At 49.3% G+C, this 21,895-nt stretch overlaps 1 protein-coding gene across 1 annotated transcript in view; it reads right to left on the bottom strand.

Annotated features, from left to right (window-relative positions):
• The window catches only part of IGSF21 (immunoglobin superfamily member 21), a 245,141-nt gene that overhangs the window by 134,280 nt on the left and 88,966 nt on the right, over nt 1-21,895 (bottom strand). Inside the window, exon 2 of the mRNA XM_029230255.1 lies at nt 4,552-4,664. Coding sequence (XP_029086088.1) covers nt 4,552-4,664 — 113 coding nt within the window. The remainder of the gene's footprint in view (nt 1-4,551; nt 4,665-21,895) is intronic.

Consider the following 21,895-nt stretch of genomic DNA (forward strand, 5'->3'; position numbering starts at 1 on the left):
GTAAGAGCTGGAGTATAGACCCTCAAAGAGGAATCATGGAGGAGGAAGCATCTAGAACTTTCTGCAGAAGTCAGGGAAGGCAACATGAGCTGACACAGTCTTTTTGGATGGCCTCAGTGTCTTCATCTGAAAAACAGGCTTAACAATACTACCAACCTCAGTGCCAACATGAAAATGAAATGCAGCCATGTATGTACAGCCCTCAATCCAGTGGCTGGCACAGAGTAAGGGCTCAATAATGTTAGTCACTCATATTAGTATTAGCAGAATTACTGAATGAGTCCCCAAATTTAGGTGTAAATGGATAGAAATGATTAAGTAGAGGATCAACCTTAATGCTAGAATAGTCTGGTTGTTAGGCGACTGCCTCCTACTGGCCAAGCGTGGAATTGCATCCCTACTCTATTAGCTGCTGTATATATTCTAGGGAAAAAGGAAAAGTATGTGCTTGAGCTCTGAAGAAGTCTGGGAAACTCAAATCTGGGAGGGGAACCCATGCAACAGTGAAGAAAACGTGGGAGATGGTGAAAAGGCTGTGAAGCATCCTTAAGTTGAACAGGACTTTGATAGATGACTAAGATACCAGCACCTCAGGGGCCTGAAAACTTTCTTGACATCTTCTCTATGTTTTCAAAGAAATCTTTTGAGAATGATAATCCCTCTTCCAACCCCCCATTCCCCGCAATCCAATGATGGCAGGTTACACAACAAATAAAATTCATTTTTCTGAAATTCATTTTACAGTGAATTTGCCTAGAAAGCTGGCTCAGTGAGCAGTCACTTTCAGTCCCTTGCCAGGAAAGTACAGTACATTCCAAGGAGGGGCCATAAAATTATTTTTCAAATATTTACAGCAGGCTGTCCGATAGAACTTTATGTGATGATGGAAATATTCTATACCTGTCCAATATGGTAGCCACTAATCCTATGTGGCAAGTCTGACTGAGGAAACAAATTTCTAATTTAATTTGATTTAATTAAATTGAAATAGCTACATGTGACAAGCGGTTACCATATTGGTCAACACAGACCCAGGGGCTCTGATCATGTCCACTTTCTTGAGTCTATTCTAGAATTTTGTCATCTTTTTCTATAATTTGGCCTGACCATGGGGCAAGGTGTCCAAGGTGCAGGCCCTGGCCACTTCCTCCTATTTCCCTGCCCACCTACCCCATCCCCAAGGGGTCCATAGGCCAAGACCTTCCCAAATGATGAGACAATATTCTTGTTAACCCCGAGGGGGTGATCCCTTTTGCTTCACACAATTCCATCAGCTCCCCCAATTTACCCAAAGAATCCAATCCACTTGCTTCTGAAAGCTTCTGAAAGCTTAGGATGACCCCATTGGTAAGATAATGTCTTTAGGACCAGAGGGGAGGCTGCTGGGCTTGACACATGTTTTGGGTCATTTTGTGCCCACTGGGCTGAGTGGGCAGAGGCAGCCTCACCACAATGCCCTGCTTTTCCCTGCTAAAGGCATTGGAGACACAGCCCTGGCTGGACCTGTGTAATCTATTCATTTCCTTCCAAGCCGGGCTCTGTAAGCTCTTTCATGAAGGACGGGCAAAGGAAGCTGGGGAGGGAAGCAAACACACGTACAGAAAACAAACAACGCTCGGCAGCTCCCTGTTTGGGAGGGTGGGCAGCTGGGGGAAGACAGAGATGGGGGGGTTAAAGCTGTGGGGGCTTGTCTGGGGGGGATCCAGCTGGGGAAGGAAACTGGGGTTTCCACTGCTGCTTCTCCCACACCCTCCAGAAGCCCTGCCCTGGCTTTGGTTCCTGGAGCCCCTGTCTCGGTAAGCTCTTATCTCTCCGTTCAGCTGGCTCCTTGGGAAAAGAGGTGTTAGGTGTCAGAAGGCCAGAGTGGCAGCAGGCAAAGAGAGAACTGACAGCATGGAGCCATTTCCCTGGAATTTGCTTCCGTCCTCTGCCCCATCCTCACCATCATAGACAGGGCATGCAGGGCTCCCCTGGTCCCAGGGAGAGTATCAAGTCGGCTGAGCCCACTCCCTCAGTCCAGCTACAGAATCAAAAGGGCCCAAGTATTTGGCTCCTGTGGGCAATTTGCATGTGATTTGCATACATCTGCATCCCCACCACCACCCTCATTCCAGACGCTCTCAGTCAAAGGATGTAAAATGAAATAAAATAAATTAATTAGTGCAGCCTACCATAGCCTGATATGCAGGGCCTGACACCCGTAAGAGACTTAACTGATGTTCAAAGCGATCAATGTGATCGCAGGCCAGGATGGAGATGGGGGGGCAGTGAACGACGGTGCTCAGCTCTGGGGCAGAGAAGGGGAAGGGGAATCTGTCTGCACTGGAAGCTAGGCATCTCGTCCTGCCCCAGCCACGTCCCTGGTCTTCAGAGAACACAGACGTGAGCCATGTGGAAGCCTGCTCTTGGTTTCCTACACCTCGGTCTGGCACTGCTGGTGCCCCAACCCTGGTAGCTACTTCTGCAGGGAGATTTTCACTACTGATGCGGGAACATTTGATTTCAAACAAGAGTGAAGATAGTTGCTTCAAAGGATGGGAAGGCAATGAGATGCCTATTGGTATTTTCCTGTTTTCAAGCTCCCTCCCATCTTCACTCCTATTAACTGTTCCCATCGGGTCTCTGTATTTCTCTCAGCAGGTCTCTCACTACCCCTCACTCAAGGCTGAGGAAGAGACATAGTACGATCCTCAGCAGTGAGCTGGAGTTAATTTATCCCCGTCCTCTGCCAGGTGCTAATGAGATGCTCACAGCGTGTGTCGGCCAAGCAGTTCCCGTATCGTGTACACACACCTCTTAGTGATTCAGTTCATGGCACTATTTAACATATGTCTTGACTTTCTCTAGGCCCATTGATTTATCCAGGATGGAAACCTCTTCTAAAGCCGGGGCCGTGTGAGGATCCAACTGTCGGAGGCAATTCTAAGTAGGAGGGGCTACGATGCTAAGATGGGGAACAATGATGTGGGTTAAAAGGAGCCCAGGTCACCGCACCCAGCAAAATAGCAATGACCAGCAAATGATGAATCAAAGGCCAAGAAAGGAACAGTAACTACAGGATGGTTCAAAGCAAGGCTGGACCAACAGCAAGGAGGGAGCCCAGCTCCGAGTCAAGGCATTGAATGGTGAGTGATCCCCAGCAGGATCCTCTAACATTGGGTTTCCTTGCACTGCACCGTGGGTATGGCAATAGCTTGAAGGAGCAAAGGAACCAGTTCTAGATGCCTCATCACCAAGCTGCGCCCACCCAACCGCCCACCTTCCACCTCCTCTCCCCGCTCCCCACCCCCTACTTCCACGCTCCTTCCAGAGCAGTTACACTTGACTGTGTCACCCATTGGTTTCACTTGAAGAAAGGGCAACACAGCTTACAAAGCTTAGGGAAGTGTTGGTTTTAGATCAGGGGCCAGCAAACTAAGGCTGGTGGACCAAATCAGCCCACAGCCTGTTTTTGTATGACGCATGAGCCAAAAACTTTTTTTTTAACCTTTTTCAGTGGTTGAAAAAATTAAAAAGGAGAAGTAGATTTTGTGACACGTGAAAATTACATGAAATTCAAGTGGCCTTGAATAAAATTTTATGGGAACCCCGCCATGCCCTTCCATCGGCACGCTGTCTGTGGCTGTTTTCACACTATAACAGAGCTGGGTAGTTGCGACAGAGACCATATGGTCCCCAGAGAGGAAAAGATTTACTATCTGGGCCTCACCGAAAAATTTTGCCACCCCCCTGTTGTAGCTCATGGAAGAGCAATGCTCCGCCTAACCCGTACCCCAGATGGCGGTACCTGGCTCTGTGCAAACCTGAGTGCGGCATTGCAAGAAAGTCAATGCCAACCGGACCTTCTCCTGAGCCCAGCCAGCCCCAACTCCCTTGTGGCAAAGGGAGACCAGGCTGGGATGCCCAGTCCAGACACATAGAAATGTCTATCGGTGGCTAAGAAGGCCAACACTTGTTTCCATGACCCAAAGCTGGTTCTCCTGTTGCCAACACCTGGGCCTCGGGCAGGTGGGCATCTGCTCATCTTTATCAACATCCCATCTCAGAGCTCCTTAGACCTTGGGGTGCCAAACATGTGGACTAGTCCTAGGTGTAATAGGATTAGAAGGCAGACTATGTCTGTAATTTGATTTTTAAGAAGGCAGGGAGCTGTCCTCTTCTCTCTCCCCTGCGAAAAACATTACCCAAATCCTCATGCCACAAATTCCACCCTTCGGTTCTCTTTCGTTACACTGTAACCAGGGCCTGCAGCATTCTTAGTAACCAATACTAGGTGCTATTGGGGTTTCCTGAACATAAGGGCATGTTAGGGACACAAAAGACGTCAGCACGAGATAGATACTGAGGGCAGAAGAGAAATAGATACCTGGGCAAAAGGATCTTCCAGGAGGGGTTCAGCAGAGGATGGGGACCTAGCAGAGAGCACAGGACAGCTCAGGGCTGGTTAGGGCTCAGTATATAGCCAAACCCGCGAGGATCTCCAGAGAGGCTCTGGGGACTCTACCCTCAGCCCTGGCCATAGGTACAGAGGGGATAGTGGGGGTGACTTACCCGGTACCACACGATCTCACGCATGCGGCCATCTGTCTTGAAGTTACACTTCAAGGTCACAGCATCACCAGCCACCACGGGTGGGAGAGGCTCAATGTTGACAGTCAAGTAGCCTATGGAAGAAAGGAGATGGGGTGGTGAGGGCATGAGCTGATCTGGAGGGCTGGGCTGACAGGTGGAGTGGGGGAAGGAGCCGGCAGAACTGTAGGGGGCACTGTTCGCACTGTGGTCTATGTGAATGGTGATGGTGGGCCTGAGTGGAGCTCATCACCCTCTTCTACCTTCTCATTGATGCCTCCCTTTTTGAGAAACTTCCTGGCTCCCATGGATCCCTCCAATCCTGAAAACACTTCTTCTTGGGATGAACTGTCCCATGAAAGTAGGACTGGTTGGCACCTGGAGGAAGTGCCTCAATGTATTTCTACAAGATATCCCAGAGAAACGGGTCTGTGGTCCAACATTGCACCTCCATCCCCGCTTTTAGAAAGTCGCAATGTGCATAAGCTTTGTAGGAAATGTACATGCTGAAATGCATTTAATCTAGTGCTTCCAAATGTATTTGAATATGGGTGCTTAGCCATCCCTTAAACCCCATCAGCATCTCATGCAGCCAGGGTCCCTGGAACATCGGGATATGGTGTTCTAGGCACCCATACCCCTCCATTCCCAGCCTCATAAAATTACTCCTGGTGAGAAGGGAAGAGAGAACTGGGAAACTGGTGTTTGCTTCCTGAACCCCCAAATCTCCCATCAAGCACACCCTGACACCCAAAAGGAGATGTAGTCCCAACCCTGGGCCATGGCGGTGGTGACGGTGGCTGTGGGGGGGGGCGGTGGTAACAGGCTGACTGCCTGGGAAGGAGTCTCAATTGTCTGCAAGCACAGATGATGCTTCTCACCCACCAGCTGTCCCCGGAATCCCTGCCCAGCTCCCAGGAGCTGGGGCTCTTCTCCTGCTAGATACACCCCGGGCAACACTGATGCCTTCACACCAAAATCCAGCCTGCTGAGTCCTCTGACCCACCCCCTCTGCCTCCCAGAGCCCCATCCTCAGGGCGTGGTGCCCACTCCAGCTCCATGGGGGACCTCATTCTTGGGCTGATCATCCAGGCTCATTGGATTGGCTTCCTGCTGGCTGATGTCCAGCCATTGATCTAATGGATCAATCCAGTCTGATTGTCTTGATGAGAAAACTAACCAGAATGGATTTGGGGATTTCAGTTGTGCAGATGGAGCCCAGGTGTCTGACCCCTGCCTGGAGCTTAATGGTTACAACACTCTACGGAAAAAGAAGAAAGAAAGAGAAAAGAATCAACCTAGAGGGGATCAATTTGGAAGCTCGAGGCAGACTTGACCTGTGTGGTCCAAGGCTTCAGGTCCCAATACCCAGGGTAAGGGGGTAAACCCGGGGCTCACCCCCAGGGGGCCTCTAACTTAGACCGAAGGTCAGGCTTGCAGGGAGCCCCACAGAAGACACATGGCCCGTGAGAGCAGTGATCAAGCTAAGCAGAAGGAAGCACCCATCTTCTGCCCCCTCCTCTCCTCATTCACTCTGCCCCAGAGTGTGCTCCCACCTGCTCTGAGCAGGCCCCGGGCAGGAAGCAGGATGGCTTGAGCATTGCCCTGCCCTCCAGGAGCGTACAGTGGAGGGACAGATTCACAACACGACCACACTAAGCCGGTGAGGGTAATGGTAGGATTACGGTGAGGGACTGGGGGAGGGGAGAGGGGAAACCTGGCCCAGGCTGGATGATCCGAGAAGTCCCCAAGCCCAGCCAGTGCCAAACCATGACAAACAAGGAGGCCACCTGCAGGGGGATGAACCCTAATGGGAGGGGGGACGCTGGGGAAAGCCAAGTCAAGTGTGAAATAGTAATAACGGCTCACATTTCCACGGCGCCCACTGTGCCACACACTGGGCTCCATGCTTAATACACGCTGACTCGCTTAATTTTCACAACAATCCTAGGAGAAAGGAACTAGTATTATTCCGACTTTCCATGGGGAAACAGAGAGGCGAAGTAACCTGCCAAGGTCACACAGCTATAAGTGGCAGAGCTGGGATTCAAACCCAGACCTTCTGGTTCAGTTATGACCACCACGCTATACACAGCTAAGGATGGGAGAGGTGAGAATGGGCCAGCGAACACTTCCCATCCAGCCCTGGGAAGGATGGGAGTGTGTTGCTGGGGGACCATGGCAGGAGACCAGGACCTGATCCCCTCTGCTACAGTTCCCAGCCTTGGGATGACACCCCTGCCGCCGCCCACCTTCCCAGCAGGGCTGGGAGGCGTGTCTCACCTTTGGAGCTACAGCTAAGATGAGCATCAACCGTCCAGATGGCTGAGGAGCTCAAGAACAGAGAACGGCCCCTCCCACCAGAAGGCGATGGAAAGGACACATTTTCAGATGTATAAATCTTCCAGCCAGCCCAAGGCGGTGCAGATGGTGCATGTATGTGAGGCGGGCCAGGGCGGGATGCCAGCTTGCAGGGTCACCGTTTCTTGGCGAGCCCTGAGGGAATCACAGGTGTGAGTCTGGTGGGCACTGGAGGAAGTGGTGGAAACTCTGGTGACCGGTGGTCGTGCTGGGAGCGCCAACAGGTGTAGCAGGTGTCTGGAGCACAGGCTTCACAGGGGCAGGCCTGGGCGAGAGCAGAGAAAGCCCACCGCATAGCAGAGAGAGGAGGTCCTTGGGATACCGGAAGAGGAGAATTAAAAGGTGGGGGCATGGGGGTGTTTCTGACCCCTTAAGACAGTATTTTCTGGCTTGTTTAGAGAATGAGCTGCTAATAGACGTGTCAGGCAACAAGATTTCCATTATCAACTAAGTGTGAGAAATTTTGGTTTAAACAAAATTAAACATGGTCCTTCCCTTCAAAATGTCTCAGAAACTTTCTCTCCTTCCTTCTATCTGTCTTGCCTTCTTCCGTAAAAATTATTGAGAATCTATTCGGTACCAGGTACTGTTCCAGGCACTAGGGATACAACAGTGAAAACAGGCAGGTCCTGCTCTTGGCAGCCAATGGTCCAGCAGAGGAGATGATAATCAAAGGAACAAATGATGGGAAGTATGTCAGGTGGTGATAAGTGTAATGAAGAAAAGCAAATCAGCGTAAAGCAAGGGAGAGTTATGGGGGAGGGGTTGCTCTGGACAGGGCACGACCCAGGAGGCTCCCTTGAAAGGGCCAGAATAAAGGAAAGTGTGAGCCATGTGTGACTCTAGAGGGAGAGAATTCCAGATGGAAGATGCCACACGTGCAAAGGCCCTGAAGCTGGAGTGTGCTTGTGATTCTCCAAACTTGGGCGGTGGTGGGAAACTTTTTTGTAACATTGTACACTCTGGAGCCCATTGTAGGATTAGAACCAGGGCCAGCACAAGGGTGGGGCAAGTGAGATGCCTAGGGTGCCAGGCTTAAGGAGGCACTCACTCCCACTGCAGGACCCTGAGCCTCATTTGCCACTTCCTAGCTCCCACCCTGCTAGAGTCCTTTGGAACAAACACTAGGAAACACCTCTCTTGGGAAGTGACTGTGTCTCTCATTCCCGAGGTCCTTGAAGTCACAGAGGGAGGGGATGGGGGTGAATCGCTCCGAGCTGAGGTCTCTCCTCTTCTCAGCTCCCCTGGGAGGGGCGGAGGGGGGCGTGGCAGGCCGCAGAGCTGGCAGGAGACCTCAGCTTTAAGGACTAAAACCTCCTTCCCTGGGCGCATGGCACTTTCTAGTTTTTCCCGGAACCTTCACTCGCATTTTCCCACCGGCTCTTGGAACAGCCTGCGCGTGTCTTCCTGGTAAGACGCGGCGATTACTGCATATGTCGCGCTGGAGTGTAATTGTCTGTTTGCACATCTGCCTCTCCTTCTGGGATGTGAGTTTCATTAATATCAGTAGAGTATTAAAATGAGAATATGAGTGATGCTTTTTTGAGCTTTCTTCTGGGCGGGCGGTCTCAGTGCTCACGTCACCCTGTGAATATTTCTGTCACAAAGGAGGAACGGCAGTTCATGGGGGTGAAGGGCCTGGCTCAGTACTGCTGCCGTGTAAGCAGCAAAGCCGGGATCTGAACCCAGATCTGTCCGAGTTCGAGCGAGGCCAAGCTGTCCACCACGTTTGCTACCGCCGCAGCAGAGTCACGGGACTTGCTGAGGTCATGTGAGGATCCGGGGGGTTGCCCGCCGTTGGCCGCTGCATTGACTATATCCTCATCAGAGGGGCCTGGCTCTCAGATGGGGTAGATAATGATGGAGAGAGGGTGAGGTCAGGTCCCAGCAAGGGATGTAGGCAGAGGGGAGACCCCACTCCCTCCAGGCTCGAGAGCCTCACAGTGAACTGTGGGATCCCTGGACCTTTCCTACCCAAGGCCAGGACAAGCCTGCATGGACTCTTAAGTCTTGGGTTTGGAGGTAGGATCACTGGCCGGGGGAGGGAGGGAGAAGCAGGTGGCAGGGTGATTTTCTGACATACGTACCAGGCAAGGATTGCATCAGCCCTCGTCAACACCTGGATCACAGGTGAGAACTCACCTTCCCAGAAACAGACACACAGGAGAGGGGATAACAAGAGTTCATGGCCAAGGAGTTTTTTGCAAAAGAAAAACACAGGGCAAGTTCTCCTCTAGGTCTAACATTCCTCCAGCTCCTTTTTCACAAAATCCCATCATCTTCCGAAGATCGCGTGCTGGTTCTTTCTCTGAAAATACCTCCTCCTCACTCTCCTTGCTTCCCCCACCCACATACTTCCGACAAATCTGAAGTCAGTTATCTGTTCAAGTTACTAGCCCCACCACTCAGTCTTGACCTGGGCAAGTTATGTGGCCTCCATGGGACTCCGTTTCCCCATGTGTAATGTAGACGTGGGAACAATCACGGGGTCCAACATGGTGAAGCACGTTCTAGGAGTTTGTTCGTCATGAGCCCTGCCCACAAGGAGGTGAGGCATCCCCATGCTTCCTCGTCCCCCAGTCCCCACTGTCCAGTTGAGGAAGGACGGTCCTGGGATGGAAGTGGGAAGAGTGGGGTCTGACATTGGAAGCTGGTCAAGGAGTAGGAGATTCAGAAATGTCCAGCTCAGCCAGACATCCCATCTGGACCGGGATCAGAGCCAGAACACCCACCAGGAATCCTCTCTACAAAGCAGAGGACAGAAAACCAAAGGGAGGAGATCCAAAAAGCCCCATGCTGCCAGGATCCCTGAATCAAGCCCCTGGGCTGGTGAGAAGGGGCCGCTGAGCAGGCAGGGGTGGGGAGAGACAGGCTCATCCACCAGCCAGGAGGCAGTGAATCCAGTCGAAAGAGCACAAGAAACGTGAGTTGTGGGCTCAGCTGTGCTGCCAACCAGCTCTGGCACCTCAGGCGGGTTGCCCCTCTCTCTGGGCCTCAGTTTTCACATCTGCAAAATGAGGGGTGAACTGCATTTTCGGGGTCTTCCAGCTCTGATCAACCCCATGTCAGATGTTAACTGAGCCTGAATCCTGACGCCATCGTTGCCTATACAACTCAACGCCATTTCTCCGAGAAGCGAACCTGTCAATGAATCAGCCACCAGCTAAAGATGGAGCTCTGTCTTTCTCGGCATTAAATTTGCCACCAATCAGCGTCGATGCGTAAGCCCTCCCCCCGCCCCCACCAAGCACCCTATCAAGAAGCTGGATCAGGAGTGGAAACGGGTTCAACTTAACTAAGCAGTTCATCGCCCTGAACGGGGCCATCACTCGCCCCCTCTATCGCTGACAGCAGTTACACCACTCCTGTAAAGGTACTTTTAGCCGGGCTTCCCTGGTGGCGCAGTGGTTGAGAGTCTGCCTGCCGATGTAGGGGACAAGGGTTCGTGCCCCGGTCTGGGAAGATCCCGCATGCCGCGGAGCGGCTGGGCACGTGAGCCATGGCCGCTGAGCCTGCGCGTCTGGAGCCTGTGCTCCACAACGGGAAAAGCCACAACAGTGAGAGGCCTGCGTACCGCAAAAAAAAAAAAAAAAAAGATACCTTTAGCAAAATCGCAGGCAATATTTAGGAGCCAGGCACCCTCCTGATGTGATGACAAATAGTTTCTCTATCTGGAAACTCTCTTTGCAATATCCCAGCATAACTCCTTTCCCTTTTTCCAGCTCAGGGAGGATGTTTCTAGAGGGCTGGCTCATGTCTGGCCCCAGGCTAGACGGGAGTCAGAGACGGTTTCCATGGGAGGGCTACAGGTAGTGAAAAGAGGCATGAGTTATACTAGGGTGACCAGGTGTCTCAGTCTCCCCTGGGACCCAGGGGTTTCCTGGGACAGGTGCTTTCAGTGTTAAAACTAGAAAGTCCCTGGCAAACCAAAACAAGTTGGTCACCATAGTTACAATCCCACCATGGTCCACGATGGCTAAACCGCTAGACCCCTTCACCTATTTCAATCAGAAGGTAAGGATAACAATCCGTCCCCGCTATAAGGATTAGTGAGAGTAAATGCTGCCCTCCCCACTGGTACTTGCCTCCTTGTGGGTGTTCAGTAGATGATGGTGCTACTTAAGTATGTAACTTGTGAGATTAGGATTTGTCTTGGGCTTCCTGCACCCATGGATGCCCTTCAATCATCTTCCACCAGCAGCCAGAGAGCTTTCTCTAAAAGGCATTCCATGGCCTTCATAAGGGCCTTCAGAGCTTCTCATTGCTCCGCTAAAAGAGGCGCAGATGCTCTCTGGGGTGATCTGGCCCAGGCTTGGCTCTCACCCCCTATCCAGGTCCTGCTGTGTTCTGCTCTTCCTCGGGTGCAGCCTCGGTCTCCCCTCTGGGCCCCAGCACAGGCTGTCCCCTCTTTCTCAAGCCCTTACTCTTTGCTTGGGTAACTCTCTTCATCCTTCAGGGATTCATGGAAATCTCACTTCCTCAAGAAAAGTATCCTGGACTCTCCAGGTTATCACAGTTCCCCAAATACCCGTCCCTTCCTACCACTTAGGACACTGAAAATGACTTGTAACGATGTGTTCATTGTACATTCTCAGTGCACAAGGCCACTAACTCTTTCTGTTTGCCATGTTACTTGTGTGCCTAGAACAGTGCCCAGATCCGAGCATGTGCTGAATAAAGAAACACATTAATTCTGCCCATCCTCTAGGCTGTTCTATAGTTAGAGTGGGTGGTATTCCCAGGAAGGCCTTTTCAGAAGCACCTCTTCCCTGTGGCACAGCCCAAGCTCAGGGCCGCCGTGACCCCAGTTGCCTTGAGAGCCTGCCTCTTTGATCACATCTGCTTGGGTCGATGTTGGTATTCCTGCAGAGTGCGCTCTAAGGCTCCTCACAGAGGTCAGGCAGAACTCTGTCCAACAGGGGAAGTCACCACTGGGCGGTGAGTGGCTGCCCCATCAAGGATGGTAGGACAGAGGACCTAAGGAGTGAGTCAGCAGACAGCACAGGGGCAGAGCAAAGACCACAGGCAGCGGAATCCATGGACAGCGGCACTGGCTGAACCAGCAGGGCCCTGGGGCAGCAAGGCGGGCGTTCACCCGAGCAGGGTGACTGCCAGAGCTGCAAGGCTCAGAATCAGGGCACAGAGGCGCTGCTGCTACAAAGGAATGATGTCCTGCTTCTCCTGGGAACACTGGGCTGAGCTGGGGTCCTGTCTCCCTCGCTTCTCCCGGTAGCCTCCCCACCAGCAGAGGTAACCAGGTAGCTTGTAGCAGATGGGTTAGGAACCCCTAACATAGAGCACCACGTTACTGCTTGATGAACCACTCGGATGTCCTTTGGCCTCCCAAATGAACAGGTCCAAAACTGAAGTGATGTGTCCCCCTCCTTCTCCCCAGTTCGGGGAACACCAGCAAGGCCCGCAGGCTCTACAGAATAAATCCGGAATTGAACTCTACTCTACCTCCCTGGGCCCAGCCGCCGTTTACTGCTGGTCTATTGCCCTGTCTCCTAGATGGTCCACCCACACTCACCTTTGTCCCTGCCCATCCCTCTGATTTCATCTCCCTTCACCCTCTCCCTCATTTACTCTATCCACACACAATGAACCCTGCTGATCCCTGAATACTCTGAACACATCCCCACCTCAGGGCCTCTGCACCAGCTGCTCCCACCTCCCAGAACAATCTCTCCCCAGACACCCACTTGAATTGGCTCAAGTCCTCAATTCTTTCTCTGCTCAAATGCCTCTGCTGTGGAGAGACCTTTTCTAATTATCCTATCTATATAAAACAGCATCATAGTGATTCTCTAACTCTTTACCCTGCTTTATTCTTTTTAAAATATCTATTACTGCCTGATACATGTTTATTTGTTTATTGTCTGCCGATATATCTCCCCCCCACACTCCCATACCCAACTGGGTTGCAAGCTCCATGAGAGCAGAGACTTTGTGTGTGAATATACGTGAGTGTTTCAACCTTTTTCTTTTTCCTGTTGTTCAGATTGGATAATTTCTATTGATCTATTTCAAGTTCACTGACTCTTTCCTGTCTTCTCTATTCTGCTACTGAGTCAATCCAGTCAGTTTTTAAGTTTCATTTATTGTATTTTTCATTTCTAAAATTTCCACTTGGTTCTTCTTTATAGCCTTTATTTCTTTGCTGAGTCTTTCTATTTTAGTATTTTTTTCAAGACGATTTGTGATTGTTTGTTCAAGTATTTTTGTTACTTTAAAGTCCTTGTTAGATAATCCCAGCATAGGTGTCAATCTCCTCATTGGAGTCTATTGATTGTCTTTCCTGTGAGTTGAGATTTTCGTGGCTCTTTGTATGTTGTGTGATTTTAGTTTGTATCTTGAACATTTTAAGTATTACTTTGTGAGACTCTGGGTCTTGTTTATATCAGTTCTTTTAGTAGTTCTTTTAATTCTGATGTTCTTCCCCAAACTGCCTGCTAGTATTTACATATCAGATTTTTCAAATAGGTGTCCATACACTCTGTCCAGGTCTTATAGTTGAATTAATGGAAGGTAAAGGGAGGCTGTTTATCTCACCATAGCCAGAAGTCCTTGAGTTTGTGGTTTTTAATCACTACTTTATCTCTTAGAACAGGTCCTGGCACTTAATAATAGCTCAATAAATATGTATTAGGGCCTTCCCTGGTGATCCAGTGGTTAAGAATCCATCTTGCAATGCAGGGGATGCTGGTTCGATCCCTGGTCAGGGAACTAAGATCCCACATGCTGCAGGGCAACTAAGCCTGCGTGCCGCAACTACTGAGCCCGTGTGCTCTGGAGCCTGCATGCCACAACTACAGAGCCTACACACCGCAACTAAGACCCGATGCAGCCAATAAATAAATAAATTATTTTAAGAACAAATATGTATTAAATGAACAAAAAAGATGAGCAAATGAACATGTGGTCAGTGTTTGGCAACTTTCGAAGTCTATCTATAATTATTATCTCATTGATCACCATTGCAACCCTGGGGGATAGTGTCCCCATTTTAGAGGTGAGGAGACTGAGGCTCAGAGATACAGAATGACTTCCTCGTGATCACACAGAACCAGGCTTGGCAAGCAGGTCCTTTGATTCTGTTTTTTTTTTTTTTGAAGTATAGTTGATTTGCAATGTTGTGTTAATTTCTGCTGTACAGCAAAGTGATTCAGTTCTTGCTTGGGGTGTAGTGGGATCACACACCAGGTTAGACCAGCAAGACACAGCACTTCCACAAGGGAGCAGCAGACTGACTGTGGCTGGGGCCATTTTCAAGTTCAAAGACAGCAGAGGATGCCAGGGAGGCCAGGGAGGTGTGTCTGAGACCCTTTCTGGGACTGTGAGAGACCTGAGGCTGGATGGATAAATTTGTCCCATCACATCCCTGACATCTGAACCCAGCTCTGGACAGTTCCCTTAGCCCAGAAGTGCCTATCTTGTGTCACCAAGTTATCACTTGTTGATACAAAGTAACTAGAGAAGAATCAAAAGCAGTGGACCACCGTCTTTCTATCAGAGGGCAGGGCTGTTTCTGCCATCAGACTGGGAGCTCCCCGAGGACAGGGACAGTGTCTCACCCTCTTCTGTGTCTGACAGTGTAGAAGTGGTGCAGAGAACTCAAGGACCCCTCTTCCCTGGGAGAACCAGCTTGGACCACACCGAGACTTGACCCGGGGCAGACAGACAGGTGGTGGCAGCAGCTCCACCAGCTTTGTTCCACCTGCTGGAGCGGACCGTGGGAGTCAGGGTCATGTAAATTCCTCATGCCACCCTCCCCTTTCTGTGGGGCTCGGATTTATCTCTACGTGATAACAGGAGCTCCATGCACCACCACTCAGGAAGAAAAGAGGTCACTCCATCTCATGAAGATAAATACCATAGTGTGGTATGACAGCCTCCCTGGGCACCCCGCACCGTGTACCTACTACAATAATAAATATTATTACAACAACCAATTACTGCAACCATATCTTTCAGGCAGGTATAGAGGGTTCTGTGAAATACACCCTTCCATGCTGGGCTAACAGGTGCTCCCAGCCATCACCTCCTTGTTAGCAGAAATGGGGACAAGAGGTGGGGCAGAAGATAAAGGGGGGCCTTTTAAGAAAAGAAAGCTTCTGAGCAAAGAGGGGAGGTTAATAGCTCATCTGTTTCTAAGATGGATCAATTCTTCCTCTCCAATAGCTCTCAGAACTGTGACTGCCCTGCACCAACCCTGCCTTTGTTTGGGCCCTTAAAATCCCCACCAGGACCCTGCACAGCCACCTTGCTATTCCCAACCCTCAGGCTTTGTCCCTCCAAGTCACGCACAACATTGGAGTCACAGTGATATTTCTGAAATGCAAATATGATGACGCCACCTCTCTGGTTAATGCCATGCAATTTCCCCACCCCATTGCCTTCCAATTCAGGATCAAGTTCAGCCTCTGTCATGGACAGCCGGGCCCCTAATGATCTGGTCTCTCTCAGCCTCTCCAACTCAATCAGTCTCTCACTGCGTTTGTGCTACCCATCCACCAGCCCTCCCAGATATCCTCAGGTTCTTCTTTTTGCCTGTGCCATTTCCTCTTCCTGGAATGCCTTTTGCTCTGAGTTCACCTAGGGAAATTTGTACACGTCCTTCCAGGTTCAATGCCACAATCACCCCCCCCTTGATTTCCATGAGTCTGACACTCTCTCTTATAAGCACACAGCCCCCTGTAAACATCTCAATCATACCCGGTCCACATCGCTTTGTAATATAACATACGGTTCTTTGTGTATGTCTCTACAATCAGGCTGGGAGCTTCTTAAGGTCAGGGGCCTGGCATTCATCCCTGTGGGATATTTGGCACGTGGTGGGTGCTCAGCCTGTGTGCTGCATGCATGAAGTAATGAATGAACCAACACATGAGTACTGCATGGGACAGGGCTTGGTGAACCGTGTAGCCCTGGAGCAGTGTGGATTAGGCTGCAGTCCAGCGTACTGATGTCACATCTCGGATCCAAATCCTCCTTTGTCTCCTCACTGCCTTTGGGATGAAGTCCAAACCCCTTCCCCCACTCATGGCCTGCCTCTTGTCCCTCTGCCTTTTCCATGCTGAGCCTCAGTCATCCTGGATTCCTTAGAGCTCCTTAAATATGCCTTGTCTGGCTACTGGGTCCTGGCACCGGCCATCCTTTTGCCTGGAACACCTACAATCACTTTACCCCCATCGCCTTGATATACCCTTTAGGTCTTAGTTTAGACATCACTTACTTTAGAGGCTGCCCAACATACACCCTGACTTCACCTACCTTGCACCCAGAACCCCCAAATCATGGTTAAGTGCCCCTCTCATGGCATCTAAAATAACCCTAACACGTTGCATGGGGTGACCCTTTATTTTGCCAGTCTGTCTCCCAACATTGTGAACGATGAGCTCCTGGAGTGCCAAAAACATGACTCAGTGACTGCATGCTGGCCATGCTGTTGGTACTGAAGACATATTTATTGAATGAATGAATGGATGAATGAATGGATGAATGAGTCTACAGATGAACAAATAAATTCTACAGATATCTTCAGCTGGCCTCGCCTTAGCAATAACATCAAATTCTGTTGGGGCTGGAAGGTTGTGTTTTTGCCTTATTGGGTTACGGATTTCCACTCTAATTTGAACCATGGAAAGACATCTAGACAGGAAGGCCCCACCCTGAGACTCCTGTTTCTCACATCCCCCAGCAGAAGGTCAGGTCAGTTCTGGGTCACCAAAGACCTCAAACATTTTACACCTCTGCAGGGAGACGTGCCTGCCACTTTCAGGTGTCCAACCCCTGCCCCAACCTCCCAGACTCTTCTGAAATATTCCCCCTCTGTGTTCTCCAGCCAGCTAATCAAATTCCCCTCTGTCAGAAGCAATAGATGCTCAAAAGCCTTGTAGTATTAATGTATTATTCATGACATATGTATTATTTATCATTAGTTTGCTTATTTATTATTAATTTGTGTTTCATTATTGATACTGTTGTGGTTCTACTATTAATAAGGATTGGGAAGGCTGTTCTGTGGCCCTTTGAAGACACCTGATGCCTCTCTGACTGATTCTCTGGAGAGCCAGTGTCAGTCAGTTTTCTTCCCAATTCATGGATGGGAGACACTGAGGCCAGAGAAGGGCAGGGCTTGTTCAATCATTCCTCTTGCCTCTGAGATGTAGGCAAGGGAATGTGATGGGACTGGGGAAATGCTTCATTAGGCAGCATGCCCTGGGCTGACAACAGGGCCAAGTGCATAGGCTCCTGCAGGATGCTGATGCTGGACCTGCCAGTCAGGTCTCCATCTGGACCAGCTTGTCCCAGGCTCCTTTGCCTAAGTTCACATTGGGGTCTGAAGGTGTCTTTGCTACGCTTGTACACAGTGCTGCTCTGTGCTATGTGCTCCCCAAACCCCATTTTTTTTCCTTTTCCTCCCAGGGATTCAGCTGGACTACATTTCCCAGCCTCCTTTGCAATTTGGTGGGGTCATGTGACTAAATCCTGGCAGGGGAATATGGCTTCCAGGCCTGACCCCTAGGAACCTCCTGTGCCATCCTCCACACCCTCCCTCTATATCAGCTGCCTGGATGGACCTGGACGAGGACAGAGCCAGAAGATGGAAAAAACCTGGGTATTTGAATGACAGTATGGAGTAATGTCCTCCTACAGCCCCTGACAGACAGTAATATGAGTGAGAAATAAAATGCTATTGTGTTGATTATGAAATAATTTTTATAATAAATATATTTTATATAATAAACACAAATTATTAAAAACAAAACCACTGAGATTTTAAAGTGATTTGTTACAGCAGTTATTCTACTAATACTTTCCATTAATATATTGCACATAGTAGGTACTCAGTAGGTTCTTCGTGAAAAAAAAGTGGACAGATAAATGAATAAGTAACAAAGTTAATCAGTGAGTCCGGCTATACTGTCCCTGAGTTGGATTCCCAAACCATAGTTCTCCATCACAGAGGATCACAGGGAAGTGGCTTTTATGATCTCGAATGGAAATCTTTTTGTTATAAAGATGGTAAACTGAGGCCCAGAGAAAGGAAGGGCCTTGGCCGAGGTCACAAAGACGATTCATAAGCAATTTAAGACCAGGATTCAGGTCTCCCGAAGCTTATCACACCATTGTCTTTTCTCCCATGACCTTTCATCTGATAGCTTGCCATCACCCTCTAGAACTTTCTCAGTGTCTTTGGGGGTTGGTGAGGGGAATCATCATTTCTTTATCTCTGAGTCAGTCCAGCATCCAAAAAACAGCTGGAACTGCCAGAAGGGAAGAAGGATGAGAGACTGATGGGATACAGGATGCCCGTGAGATGCCCGACCAGCTACGGCTGTGTCTGTAGTGCCCTCTCTGGTCCAGGGCCACCAGGTCAGGGCTGGCTGTGCAGCCAACCACAGGGAAGCCACAGGTGGTGCAGGAGGAAAAGGAAATAGCTCCAGACTTTGAAGCCAAAAACCCAGGTCTAGCTCTCGCTCTGCCATGGACACAGAGAGCAAGTCCCTCCCCTTCTCTGGGCCTCAGTCATCTCATCTGAAAAAGGGGCTCATGGTGATTATTACTGAGAGTAATGGTGATGCAAGATGAGACAATAGAGGAGAAAGTGATCTGAAGAGCACAATTGGGAAGGCCTCCTTCTTTGCATGAGGATATTGTCAGGGACCACCGGTGCCGAGAGGTTATGACCTTGGGCTTGGGAACCAGACAGACCTGGGACAGCTTCTGACTCTGCCACAGGCCACCTCTGCAGCACTAAGTTGTTTCATTGCTCTGAGCCTCAGTTTCCAACTGCCAAATGGGGATAATTATCCTTATTTCTTAGTGCTGGAAGGGGTGGGGGAAAGGGAGGGAGATGGCCCAGGCAAGGGGCCCAGTGCCGTGCCTGGCGTATGGGGACAGTACTGACACAGATATCCTGGCCATCACTCCCCTGCCTTGACTGCCCCACTTCTCCACACCCTCAATCCTCTTTTACCAGCAAGACTCCTTTAAGGAGTTTGCTAGAAAGCTTTGGGGCCGATGACCCATGTTTCTTTTTTGTCTGTTTCAGATCAGCCTCAAGAGCACGGAGGCTGAGAAGTCACCATCTCCTAGTCGATGTTGTTTGTGACCTCTGCGGAGATTTTTGAAGCAAAGTGCACTGAGGGCCTGGCAGTCCTGCATCCTCTGACATCACTCAGCATCAGGAGGACAGATTTGTTAACAACAGGGAAGCTCCTCTGACTTAGAATAAAATTTAAAATGGATGAGAGGTTATTAAGGAATATTTTAAAATAAAAATAGTTATTACTCAAGGAACACAGTCTAAGCTAGGTGATAAACTGGCCTTAATCAGTAAAATGAGGCAACTTAATGAAAAAAATTACAATTTAAAATAGGCCTACATTAAATAATAATGTCTCATAAACACAGAAGTCCTTTAGCACATAAGAATTAATTGCTGGACTCGGAAGGCACAATAAAGGAACCCGTAATTTTTTTGTCTTTTATTTTTCTCTTCCAAAAGGCAACCCAAAGGAAGACTAGACTTCCTCGCTTCGGCACCAAAAGGTCTGGAAATTTGCAAACGGAATTTGCTCAGAAACAATTCTGTTTCCTTCAAACTATTATTTGAAGACATGGTCCGAATGAAGTGTCACTTTGTTCTCTGGATCTGCATCCGTTTTAAGTAAACGCATGTGACATTTTTACCTCTGATGAATTAGGGAATGAACTCATTTTGCAGAATCAAAGCCCCTGAGTTTAGACCCTTCAGGCTGGGCAGCTCAGCTATCAGGGTAACAGCCTTACTGGTCCAGCGAGATATTGCATCTCTATTACAGCAGCCGTTAGAAACAGTCCAATGAAGCAGAGTGGCCTCATCCAGGGACGATTTTTGGTTGTCACAACTGGTGGAGGTGGAGACTGCTACTGGCATCGACTGGGTACAGTCCAGGGATGCTGCCAAACATCCAACAATGTACAGGACATCCTCACAACCAAGAATCATCCAGCCCCGGAGGTCAACAGTTCTGAGGTTGAGAAACCATGCAGCGAAGGGAGAAAAGCAAAATTCTGGAAGGAATGAACGTGCCCTCAGGAGTTCCCAGGCACAGGAGACAAAGAGAGTCTCCAAACATCAGGACCGGCTATCTGAAGCTGGGAATGTAGGCTGCTGGAAAATTTTCCCTCAACATGACCCCAGCACCAGGTGTGTCTAACATCTGACTTTCACCCAAACCTCTTTTCCACCCAAATGGATCAATTCTCTCCATCAGAGCATCTTTCTTGCCCTCTGGAACCTATTTTGATTTTGTGATAGGAGAATCCTAGGAGAAAGTTTTTTTTTTTAATTTATTTATTTTTATTGATTCAGTTTTGGCTGCATTGGGTCTTCGTTGCTGCGTGCGGGCTTTCTCTAGTTGCGGTGAGTGGGGGCTACTCTTCATTGCGGCGCGCGGGCTTCTCTTGTTGCGGAGCACGGGCTCTAGGTTCACGGGCTTCAGTAGTTGTGGCACGTGGCCTCAGTAGTTGTGGCTCACAGGCTCTAGAGCACAGGCTCAGTAGTTGTGGTGCACAGGCTTAGTTGCTCTGTGGCATGTGGGATCTTCCCGGACCAGGGCTCGAACCTGTGTCCCCTGCATTGACAGGCAGATTCTTAGCCACTGCGCCACCAGGGAAGCCCAGGAGAAAGTTTTTTCACAGTCACCCTTGGCGAAATGGATTTATTCTGCAAATCAAGAATCCTAGCTCATAAAGGTGAGCGTCTTGAGGGCTCCTTCCTCAAAGGGTAGCACTCAGCGCTTCCCTACTTGCTAATCTGACTCTGCCTGCTTGGCAGGAGAAGCAATCTGGTCTTCGTGTTAATACTTTATAAACACAAACGTCCTACAAGATAAACATCAGTCTATTACACCTGTTCGGTTGAAGAGTGCCTGCTTGTTACCGAAGGCTATTTGGGCCTGATTCGCTCACGATATAACTTCTTCCTGCTGGAGGCCAAGGTGCAGATCGTAGGCATCTTATTGAGTGGAGGGGTTAGGTGGGGAGCAAGTGGGTTAGGGTGGGATGAGCAAGAGACATTTGACTCCCATCCTCCAGGGCTCAAGCTTTCTGCTTCCTAGAGGGGACAGAAAGGCATGGGGTCCCTCAACAAGAGTTGCATGGACCATGGGCCAATTTGCCACCAGGACAGGAATTCAGGAACAAGGCAGGGCACACTCCAACACCTGGCTAGTTTTAGTTTAAGTTATGAAAGAACGCTGAGTCTACTGTGGGCAGGTATTAGGTAAGTCCTGCCCAACCAGCCAGCCTTTCTGAAAACAGGCTGGAACTTGCTCTGCCACTTCCTAACTCTATGCTCTTGGAATATGACACCTCCGGCTTTTTATCTGTTACGTAAGAATCCTGATGCCGACCTCCCAGGGCTGGAGATAATAGATGTACCGAGCTAACGTATCACTGAATACATGATTGACGTTACTACTGTTAGAACAATTCTATTTCTTTTTATAGGTATATTTATAGTAAAATACTACAGTAAGATACAGTAGAACCTCAAGCAAACAACTTGATGCATTTTTTACTTATTACACACCCAAATGAACCACCATCCAAATGAAAATATAAGCCATTCCCAACACCCCAGATTGTTCCCTTGTGCTCGTCTCCAGTCACTGCCCCCAACCCCAAGGATAACCTCTATTCTGGCTTTTCCATCCTAGATTAGCTTTGCTTCTTCCTGACCCTCCTATATAAACAGAATCACGCAAGAGGTGCCCTTTTGTGTCTGGCTACATTTTTCCTCAGTACAATGCTTTTGACATTCATCTATGTGTTGCCTTTATCTGGAGTTTATGCTGTTAAAAAATGTTCCCTGGGTAGTAATCTGTTGTATGAAATACCACAATTCATTTATCCATTCGACCATTAAGGGACATTTAGGTGGTTTCTAGTTTGGGGATATTATAAATAAAAC

The sequence above is a fragment of the Monodon monoceros genome, unplaced genomic scaffold (assembly GCF_005190385.1).
Source record: "Monodon monoceros isolate NGI ecotype Baffin Bay Population unplaced genomic scaffold, NGI_Narwhal_1 Super_Scaffold_18, whole genome shotgun sequence".
In the NCBI taxonomy this organism is placed as follows: Eukaryota; Metazoa; Chordata; class Mammalia; order Artiodactyla; family Monodontidae; genus Monodon; species Monodon monoceros.